Source organism: Artemia franciscana, chromosome 7 (genome assembly GCF_032884065.1).
Source record: "Artemia franciscana chromosome 7, ASM3288406v1, whole genome shotgun sequence".
In the NCBI taxonomy this organism is placed as follows: domain Eukaryota; kingdom Metazoa; phylum Arthropoda; class Branchiopoda; order Anostraca; family Artemiidae; genus Artemia; species Artemia franciscana.
Genome location: NC_088869.1, coordinates 9,758,033 through 9,769,403, shown reverse-complemented (window position 1 = coordinate 9,769,403; position 11,371 = coordinate 9,758,033). Strand labels below are relative to the sequence as shown.

The window sequence follows — 11,371 nt, the reverse complement described above, 5'->3', positions numbered from 1 at the left end:
TAGTTTTTTTCTTTTTTCTTTTTTTAGTTTTTTCTTTTTTTAGTTTTTTATTTTTTAGTTTTTCTTTAGTTTTTTTATTTTTTGGGTTTTTTCCTTTTTTTAGTTTTTTTTTTATTTTTTCTGTTTTTCCTTTATTTTTGTTTTTTCTGTTTTCTTTTTTTTAGTTTCTTCTTTTTAATTTGTATTCTTTTTTAGTTTTTTCTTCTTTTTTTCTTTTTTTCTTTTTTTAGTTTTTTTTTAGTTTTCATTCTTTTTTGCTTTTATTTTTTTTTTAGTTTTACCTTTTTACTTTTTTAGATTTTTACTTTTTACCTTTTTTACCTTTTTTTCTTCTTTTTTTAGTTTTCTTTTTCTTCTTTAATTTTTAGTTTTTTCTCCTTTCTTTTTTTTTTAGTTTTTTCTTTTTTCAATTTGTTTCTTTTTTTAGTTTTTTTAGTTTTTTTTTTCTTCTTAGTTTTCTTAGTTTTTTACCTTTTTTTTCTTTATTTAGTTTTCTTTTTTATTTTTCACACGTCATATGCAAACCCTCAAACAAAAATCCATACAACTTATTTTGATACTAGCTTTTTTTCCTTTTTTAGTTTTTAGTTTTTTACATTTTTTTAGTTATTTTTTAGTTTTTTAGCTTTTTTAGTTTTTTTAGTATTTTCTTTTTAGTTTTTTTTGTAGTTTTTACCTTTTTTAGTTTTTTTTCTTCTTTTGTATTAATGCTAAAGCCAAGGTTCGAACCTGGAACTTCTTGGACCTAGAACCTGGAAATAACGCTTTACCAACTCAGCTACTTCGGCTTGAATACATTTACCTTTTTTAGTTTATTTTTTTTATTTTTCTTTTTCTCCTTTATTTTTCAGTTTTTTTCCTTTTTTTTAGTTTTTTCTTTTTCAGTTTTTAGTTTTTTTGGTTTTTTTATTAGTTTTTAGTTTTTTTTGTAGATTTTACCTTTTTTTATTTTTTTTAGTTTCTTTCTTTTTTAGTTTTTAGTTTTTTACCTTTTTTTTAGTTTTTTTAGCTTTTTTAGTTTTTTAGTATTTTCTTTTTAGTTTTTTTTTATTCCCTGTGTCCCGGTCTGTATACATTCGTTTTTGAATTGGTATATGATGAAATAATTTTTTTTTTCGTTTTTTTTGGTTTTTACCTTTTTTTAGCTTTTTTAGTTTTTTTCCTTTTTTATTTTTAGTTTTTTTGTAGTTTTTACCTTTTTTAATTTTTTTTTGTTTTTATTTTAGTTTTTTTAGTTTTCTTTTTCTCCTTTATTTTTCAGTTTTTTTCCTTTTTTTAGTTTTTATTTCCTTTTCAGTTTTTAGTTTTTAGTTTTTTATTATTTTTTAGTTTTTATTCTTTTTAGTTTTTTTGTAGTTTTTACCTTTTTTTATTTTTATTTTTTTTAGTTTTTAGTTTTTTACCTTTTTTAGTTTTTTAGCTTTTTTATTTTTTTTTATTTTTTTAGTATTTTCTTTTTAGTTCTTTTTGTAGTTTTTACCTTTTTTAGTTTTTTTTCTTCTTTTGTATTAATGCTAAAGCCAAGGTTCGAACCTGGAACCTCTCGGACCTAGAACCTGGAACATAGCGCTTTACCACTCAGCTACTTCGGCTTGAATACATTTACCTTTTTTAGTTTTTTTATTTTTATTTTAATTTTTTTAGTTTTCTTTTTCTCCTTTATTTTTCAGTTTTTTCCTTTTTTAAGTTTTTTTCTTTTTCAGTTTTTAGCTTTTTTTATTAGTTTTTAGTTTTTTTTCTTTTTAGTTTTTTTTTGTAGTTTTTACTTTTTTTTAGTTTTTTTTTTCTTTTTTAGTTTTTAGTTTTTTTACCTTTTTTTATTTTTTTTTTAGGTTTTTAGCTCTTTTGCGTTTTTTAGTATTCTCTTTTTAGTTTTTTTTTTAGTTTTTACCTTTTTTAGTTTTTTTTATTAATGCTAAAGCCAAGGTTTTTTTGAATTGGTTTCGTTTTTGAATTGGTATATGATGACTAACTTCATGACGACATACAGCTCAATCCTTATAATGACGTCAGTCGACAGACAGACAAACAACTTATTTATCTATATTCTAGCTGTTGGGGTGGCGCTTCGTGCCACCCCAACACCTAGTTGGTGGGGGCGCTTCGCCCCCCCCCCTCCCCCCCAAGCCCCCCGCGCGTGTAAGTTGTTACGCGCCATTGTAGTTGTGTCCCTGTGTCCCACCTGTGAATATAGAAAGATATGTTTTTAAGCACGTAAAACTTGCGAATATACAACATTCTTCGATGTCCCATTGTCTGTGCATATAAATAGATCGTCAGGTTTACCGACTCTTGAACATGCAACATAAAATTATCCATGGGAAAAACAGTCCGTATTTACTTCTATACCTGATTATTCTAATGATTGCCCGTGAGCTTTGTTGATGGTGATTGCTAATTGAACATCCCCTGTGTCCCCGTCGTCATTTATATAGCCCCCCTGTGCCCCCCCCGGCGTCCCCGTTGTATTTGTGTCCCTGTGTCCCGGTCGTCATTTATATTCCCTGTGTCCCGGTCGTCATTTGTGTCTCGGTGTCCCAGTCTGTAATCTCCCGGTCGTCATTTATATTCCCTGTGTCCCGGTGGTCCCGGTCGTCATTTGTGTCCCGGTGTCCCTGTCTTTAATACTTCTTTGAGTGTCCCGGTCGTCATTTATATTCCCTGTGTCCCGGTCGTCATTTGTGCCCCGGTTGTCCATGGGAAAAACAATCCGTATTCAGATCTATACCTCAGTATTCTAATGATTGCCCTTGAGCTTTGTTGATGGTGATTGCTAATCGAACATTCCCTGTGTCCCGGTCGTCATTTATATATCCCCCCTGTGCTTCCGGCGTCCCCGTTGTAGTTGTTTCCCTGTGTCCTTGTGTCCCGGTCGTCATTTATATTCCCTGTGTCCCGGTCGTTATTTGTATCCCGGTGTCCCATTCTGTAATTTCTCTTTGAGTTTCTCGGTTGTCATTTATATTCCCTGTGTCCCGGTCGTCATTTGTGTCCCGGTGTCTCGGTCTATAATTTCGTGAGTCGACAAACCACTTCATGACGGCATAATGCCCAAACCTTTCTAATGACGTCAGTCTACACACAAACAAACAACTTATTTTTTTATATACATAGATAGAAGATATATATATATATATATATATATATATATATATATATATATATATATATATATATATATATATATATATATATATATATATATATAAAATTGTTTGTTATTTAGCTGTAGACTCTTATTTTTGAACCAATATATTTCAGGTTGGATGGTACATTTCACAAATACGGATCACACGAGAAAAAGGCATTACTGGAGGCTAGATCCAACATCAGTTACTTTGTATCAAAATGAAAATACCAAACAGTATTATAAACAAATCCTGCTCACCGATATGCTGGTCGTTGAATGTGCTGGCAATCAAGTTGCCCCAGGTAACAATTTTTACCTTGTCTATTTTGTTTGTTCAGTATTTTATTTATTTACTGAATTTATTAATTTATTATTATTGGTTTCATTGTTAATTCTTGTTTTATTATTAATTTATTTTATTATTGTTTTACTATTATTCATTCCTATTATTATTTATTATTTTTCATAAATTATTTTTTATTTATCTATGTTATTCACATCATTAATTCATGTTGTTTTTTGCACTTTGTTTCATTTTGTTTACACTGTTCTCAAAATCAAAGAATATGGAAAAGTACTAGAAGTCCAACCTTTGGCGATTTAACATAGGAAGATCGGGAGAAAAAAGAAAATCATGGTGTCGCTTTTACTACAGTATTTGGTAACTTCATTAAAAAGTAGAAAATATCAAAGAATATTGGAGAGCTGAGATCATAAATCTACTTTTTTTGTAGAATTAAGCTGAAGTGTCTCCACGTGATAATTTTTTTTTCGAGAAGTATTTTACTTCAAAATTCAGACTGTTTAAAGTAAGCCCTCGTAGGATTGGAAAACAAAATCTTGGTAGGTTAAGTTGGCTAGCCAATTCTAATCTGGCGTTTCTGACAGAATTTGGAATTCTTTACCGTCCCCTACATTTTAAAGTGCCTGAAATGATAAGTATTCAACAGTTAAGTGTTGCTTAATTGTTTAAAGGACTTAATATGCCTGGAAAATAAATTTATAGCCAGAATTATATCTCGGGGAAGAATTTCAGTATAAGCATGAATATCAAGTGCTAGATTTTTTTTTACATTAGTGCCAGTTTCTGATTTTATTGGTTCACTTTATTGTTTTCTCATGAGCTCAAGTTCATTAAACGTAGGGGGGAAGGGCGTTTTTTTTCAATTTTTTTTTTAATGGAGATATAATGGAGTATTTCTCAAAATATAGGAGAGGCGGCATTTTTATTTTTTATTTTTTCAATAAAAAGTAAGAAGACCCTTCTAAGATTAGTTTTTATGAAAAATGATCTAGAATGTGAGGAAGATTCCTCTATTATCACTGATCATATTTATAGAAGCGCGTTTTGTTCACATGATCAAGGTGAAGACATGACTGGAATGCAATATTTAAGTTAAGTGCAGCTAGCTCATAATCCCACCAAAGTAAAGGCATACTTAAACCTTTACCAAATTATATTACCAATTTTAATTACCAATTATATTTTAATTTTAATTACCAATTTTATGCCTTTACCAAAGTAAAGGCATATTTTGTAAATTTAGCTGATTTATTTTACCTCGGTCGCATTTGCAGAAGTGTATTTGCTTCACAGGGGGTTTGGAAGATTAGCTGTAATTGAGACAAAAATATGTCAGTACCTATAAGGTTAAATTATAAGGTCAATACAATAAGGTTAAAATTATTCCTATCTTATAATTTTATGCACCATATGAATTTCTTTTGTGTATTCTTTGCTGCACACTATAAGTGTTCTATAGTAAGTATTGATGATTTGCAAGTATGATATAATATTTGTAAGTATAATAATGCATCATGATTGTTGTTATGATGATATTATGACAAATGTGGATAAAAACATGCGTTAATTTTATTTTTGTTAAGTCTAAAACTTGGTCCCGCTACAATTTCATTTACTTTAATAATAATAAAAATAATAATAATAATTTATTTATAACCCATTGCACAAAACAAAGTGAGGATAGCGGAGTACAAAGGGAGAAAGCAAAATAAACATTAGAAAAGAAAACAACACAAGAAAAGAAAACAACACATAAGTACATCAAAATCAATAGAACAAGCGGATGAGAACGAAGGTACAAAGATACAACACAATAATTACAACAGAATCAGCAAGGAAAAAGGTCAACTGAACAAACGGATGAGCCCGTGATATGGGGTAAGCCGTCGATATGCTTGTGCTGATAACTTGTCATGAAGCTCCTGTACTTTTGCAGTTATATTGGGAGCTTTGTAGTTTCGGATTATTCTCCGATTTTGATTCTATAGAAGTAGATAAAGTAGGTATATACAGTATTTATAGTAACATCTACGTAGCTTACATAGGCCACTCTTTTTTGGTAGAGTGAAGGTCCCAGAAAGATAAAGTACAGAGTGATCCCAAAAACCTGACTACAAAGAAACCAGAGCCACTCTATTATACTTAGACCGGTTTGACCCAATCTTAGAGTATCCAAATCTGACTTTTTACAAGCTTCTGATATTACAGTCTGGCGGAAGGACAACATATTTTTAAAACTTGTTAAACCAAGCCACCGAAAATTTTCAGCAGAGGGAATGGATGTATTTTTAATTTGAAGAGGAGTATGTGGCAAGGTACTGTTAAAACAAATATACTCGCATTTTTCAAGATTCAGATTTAATCCAATATCAAGGGAACCTCTTTTAGGCCTTTGAACTGTGCGAGAGAAGGAAGATTTACATCTACTGAAAAGGAGAATATCATCTGCGTAAGCAATATATGACACATCAGTCAACCCCATAAAATACTTCCGAGAGATCTTGGCAATTATCCCAGCAATACACATCTTGAAAATATAAGGTGACAACATTCCCTCGAAATAGACTCTTTATGTAAATTGGTGATACATTCTTTGATTTTGGGTACGACCTTGTATAGTCAGATATTTACACATTAGGATTATTATCTTTTTTTCTTAGAATTCACAAAATTAGCTCTTTAGTAGATGTCAATCCCACATCTAAATATGAACATAGTCTCTTCCTCTCTTCATATGAAATGTGTGTCGATTTCATCCATACAGCAAATTTCCGTGGTAGGATTTTTATTTGAAACAACTATCAGAAGTAGAAAATGCTAAATTGGTGTCTTGTCTGACTGAAATCGCTGAACAACAACATTAATTATTAATTATTATTATTAATTAATTATAATATAATTATAACATTATATATATTATTATATTATATATTATATTATTATTATAATATAATTATAATAATAATATAATATTATAATTAATTAATAATAATTATTATAATTAATTATTAATTAACAACGACATTAATTAGCACCGTCCTGTGCACTCTAAAAAAAAGACCGAAATTAAAAATAAATATTATTAGTGTAAATTAGTGTATCATTAGTAACATTAGTCTACAATTAATAAGAAAATACTATTAGTTTGTCAGTTTATTATTAGTTCCCTTAGTTTAAGAAAATACCAAATAAAACGCAGACTGAAAAGAAAATACCATTAGTTTTGGTTTGTGTAAATGCCATTAGTTTAACAAGCGTTAATGAGTGTAGCATTAGAACCATTAGTTTACAATTAAGACACGGATTAACATGACAATACCATTATTTTACCATTAATACCCTTAGTTTAAGAAAATACCAAATGAAACGCTGACTGAAAGAAAATACCATTAATTTTTGCTTGGAACACTAAAAAAAAAATGTAAAATTCAGAAACTAAATTTACTTTCAAACGAGACAAAATATACTAGTGTGAAAATGGGTTCAAGAATGAAGGAAAATAAAGTATAAATTTGAAATAAAAAAGATGTGCAATTCGATTAATGAATGTTAAATACAGAATAAAAGACGGTATAAAACTCTACTTATACCCAGGAGAGTAATTTGCTATGGGACAGGAAAAAACTGCCCCCAAGACTCCGATTGCCCCCCCCCCCAGCTGAAATTTATCGTCTTCAAAAATCTCGTCAAAACTAATATAGGTCTATATACTTCAAGCATCCACAAAACAGATAAGTTTCCTTCAATATATCTTTGTCTTTATGGTACTATATGGCTCATTTTTCGTTTTATACTTGGCCATTTTCACGTCAATTGGGAAAATCGGCTCGTGATGAAATTAGCCCTTGCTCGTACCTAGGAGTAGCTTATAGGGTTACTTACACTGATTCTCTTACCTTGGAGATTTGTATGCTTGATTATTTGTCAAAAAAATGTTTCCGAGGAACAGATAAGTCAAAAAAAAATATCTCCTAGCAGAAGCGATCCTCAGAATAATGACTTTAAAGTCAATTTCCAAAGGAGTTTGAGTTACTTTTAAAGGAGAAATATATAACCAAAAATGATGAAAATTTAATGCTCTATTAACAAAATCATTGAAACTAGAGGAGAGAAATATGGAAAGGAGGCCGCGCAGAACGCATTGTGTTAAATACATAAACTAACCTAACCTTTTCTATAATAATAGTTTATTTGTTACCTGTTTGTTTTGAATTTAAGCGGAATACGAGCGCTAAGAAAAAAAACAACAAAATAACACCAAATCAAAGGTCTAATCAAAGGGTGGTAAGGACCCAAGCGTTGACAGGCCTCAGCACCTAATCTAGCATAGAGTTTTTTCTATAAACAAAAATAATATCAGTGGCGCAAAAATTTCTAGTAATCTTTCGATTTCTATAAGAACGCGGCAGATACAATAAATATTCGCAATAACGAAAATACAGGACTCTTTTACTTTGTAAATCTTGACTATTAAAAAACGGTCACAAACCGGAAAGAAACAATGTAGAGTGATCGCGGTATGTAGAATAAAGTCTGGATAAACTCTTACATGAAAATCTGCCTCGGTGCGGGACAATTTTCGCGTACCCAATTTCAAGTTTACTTATAATATCATTAAACCCACAAGACCGAAAAGCCGATAAAGATGAACAAACACTCATACCAAGCCACCGTATCGAAGAAACGAACTTGACTGAAAAGCAAGATCGCTACTTTGATGTTGAGCATTAAAAACTAAATATTCACATTTTTCAGTATTACGTTTGAGGCCGATTTCCTCAAAAGACTTGGAAACAAGCTGGGACGATTTAATTAGGCTAGATTTAGTGCGGCTGATCAAAAGTAATTGTATGCAACATACGAAAGATTAGTTAGACCTAAGAAACATGATGGATTAATATCCATTTATAGTAGTATATTTTTAGTAGTATATGTTCAATATTTAATTAAAATGTACGTACATCGTAGTTTATCTCACTGAGACTAAGCTAATTATAAACGAACGCGAAATCGAATTTTTATGTTTTATTCTATTTTCTTAAGGTGATCTTTAATTACTTTAAAAGCTGCAAATGAGTGTATACTAGTGCCCAGAAGTTAGAAAAAATATACACTGTTTTTTAATATCTTAACGGCGCTGAATTACACCTTTTCCTTTTTTCTGATGTATTTTCTACCTCACACAAGGCTGTATTTAGCGGCAGGGGGGGGGGGGGTGAAATTTTTGTTCGATTCATAGAAACGCAATGTATCTAAACAAATTTTGACGCGTTTTCAAAGCGTTTTATGTCCCCTCTCAGAGGACCCCCCACCCCCTAATTGAACTAAGTCCTGGCTACACTTTTGTTGCCAGAATTAGTGTTTCAACTGTTAAATTTAAACTAGTAAATTTAAATACTAAATAAGCGACAGTGACAGTTCGACCATGGTAGTTCTAAATACCGTGTTTTACAGTTTTGCATAGTATTAATTTCGCAGGAGAGCGTAAAAAACTGAAAATATGTTTCAGGCCTTTTGACTGTTATTAAAAAGCAGTTGTGTTTGTAAAAAAAAAAAAAAAAAAAAAAAAAAAAAAAAAAAAGATTTCCCAATATTCTAGATACGGTAAAAAGAATGTCAAAAAGCTCTGATATTTAACGATTTTTATGAGTGGGAAAATTAAATGAAGCCTTAGTTCGGTTACATCTTTGAACTAAATAAGGTTTAGAAAACAGACTGAAAAATCCGTAGAACTTGATAGGTTTGAGGTGTGGGTTGTAAATTTTAGTAAAAAAAAAAAAATAAATAAAATAAAAGCAGATGACTCATTTTGAATCATCACAGCCTGGTTGAAATTGATCTTGGTTCTAAATATTAACTTATTAAAAGAAATAGCTTGAATAAAAGAACGGATTTTATGCCTGACGGTGCAGAAGAGGTTGAACTGAGAGGATTTTTATAGGTCTGTAGATGGCTTATAGTTTTACACGTTTGTGTAAAACTATAAAGAGTGGAGGTGGGTACTTCAAATACCTTCCCGGGACATACTTTAGCCTTTAGATTCATCCCTGAAAGTTTTATTTTCCTAACCTAACCCCTTTCCGAGATAGCCAAAAGTCAATCAACTAGAATTTTACCAAATAAATAAGAATAACATGGACATTAACTCTATATAATAAGAGTCTCATAGGACTTTTCGAAAAACTTCAGCCAGCGATTTCCAGAAAGCAGCAACTGTATAACAATTTGTCCCAACTGTGTTAGAGCCTTTGGAAAGTTCTGGAGCTGACTCCAGATCTGTTTAACTAGCGTTGCTTAGAACATTAATTTATAAGGATTATTATTATTAAAATCATTTTTTTTAGAAAGGATTTCCATATTTATTGAGGGAATTTAGTACTTTTTCGAAGTTGTACCCCCCCCCCTCCCCTGCAAATATGGAGCTCCCATCTCCCGAACTAAACTCCTCTAAATTTGCATGAGATTATTGGTTCTTTTTCTTTGGACTACATTCTACCATTGTGCTTATTAGTTTAGAATGTAAAAATAGTGAGAGATATTTAAGATTTATCCAAAAAATTCGTATGTTCTCTATGTAGCTGGACTATTGTTTTATTTATTTATTTTTACATTAGGTGCCACAGTGGACAGTCATGGCACCACAGACGACAAGTATATTCACGGCAAAATCAAATGTAAAAAAAAAGTATTATTTTTTAGTTATCTTTGAGCTGGGTAATATTATTGTTTTTTTTTTTCGATTTTTTCCTATGAAAAAAACAAAACAATTAATTCTCAAAATCTGGGGATGGAGCAACATAATCTAAAGTGGATTACCTCAATGTTTTTGTTGATATTGATATATTTCCTAAACGACTATGGAGGTCAAGTGCCGAAGGAACGGATTCGTAAACTCCTTTGTACCATATTTCATAAGTGCATTTAACGAGTGAATTGAAAGTTACACCATATTTCGTGACTGTAGGGTCAAAAGAAAGTCTAGGAATTGCTCAACATGCTTCTTTTGTTCTCTGTTTTTAGATCGTATGCATGTATTTGAAATCAAAACTGCCACAACAGACTATTACGTTGGTGAGGACATAGCTTTTGTTCAAAATTCAAATACTGGAATGCCTCAAGCCCCCCTGCCAGCTAGAGAAACCGGTCTTGGCCTTCATCTTGCAAAAGCGTGGGAAACGGCCATTCGACAAGCATCTATGCCAGTGACACCAAAAAGCTCCACTGCCGGAACACAATCAAATCAGGGGAAATCAGTAGAAGTGGCGCAAGAAGACAATACGTCTGATATCGGGCAGCTTTATCAAATATACCCAGATGAAGTTCTTGGGTCAGGACAATTTGGTATTGTTTATGGAGGCAAGTACTAAGATCTCAGGATTGCCACTTTTTCAATGACCCTGCCATAATTGTAGCTTCTAGAAAGATATTTTGAGGAGCATATATTTTCAGGCCTCGAGTTTAACAAATTATTGGTTTGAATTTTATATATTTTATTATGCACTGCAAATTTGTCACATGATGAAATAAATTGGCTAGAATTTGAGAAACATTAATTATCGTTTTTCAAGTTTAATAGTAATTTTTAGCACGTTTATTTATGTTAAGGAGAAATATTAGTTAAAAAAAAATTCTTTAAAAAAATGTTTGGCAACTAGGAATGTGTTTAAGACATAATTAAGACATTTTTAGTAACTGTAAAGGAACATAAGAAATTAAGAAATCTGATTATTTTCCGTATCTGCTACTACCACTGTTACCAATTAACAACTAAGCAACTAACAATTTATTGCAGCTCCTCCTCCTCAATCTGTTCTTACTCTCACTCTTTTCTCTCTCACATGAAGCTCCAGTTCCTTCAAATCCTCTCTTACGAACTTTGCCCGCCCTCTTCGAGAACGCCCTGTTTTTTTGCCCGAAATGGATTGATCCGTTCAATT

At 31.1% G+C, this 11,371-nt stretch overlaps 1 protein-coding gene across 3 annotated transcripts in view; it reads left to right on the top strand.

Annotated features, from left to right (window-relative positions):
• Positions 1-11,371, top strand: part of LOC136028824 (serine/threonine-protein kinase D1-like) — a 171,016-nt gene that overhangs the window by 128,639 nt on the left and 31,006 nt on the right. For all 3 annotated transcript variants that reach the window (XM_065706749.1, XM_065706747.1, XM_065706748.1), the window contains 2 exons: positions 3,262-3,432; positions 10,455-10,790. In XM_065706749.1, the coding sequence (XP_065562821.1) occupies positions 3,262-3,432; positions 10,455-10,790 (507 nt within the window). The remainder of the gene's footprint in view (positions 1-3,261; positions 3,433-10,454; positions 10,791-11,371) is intronic.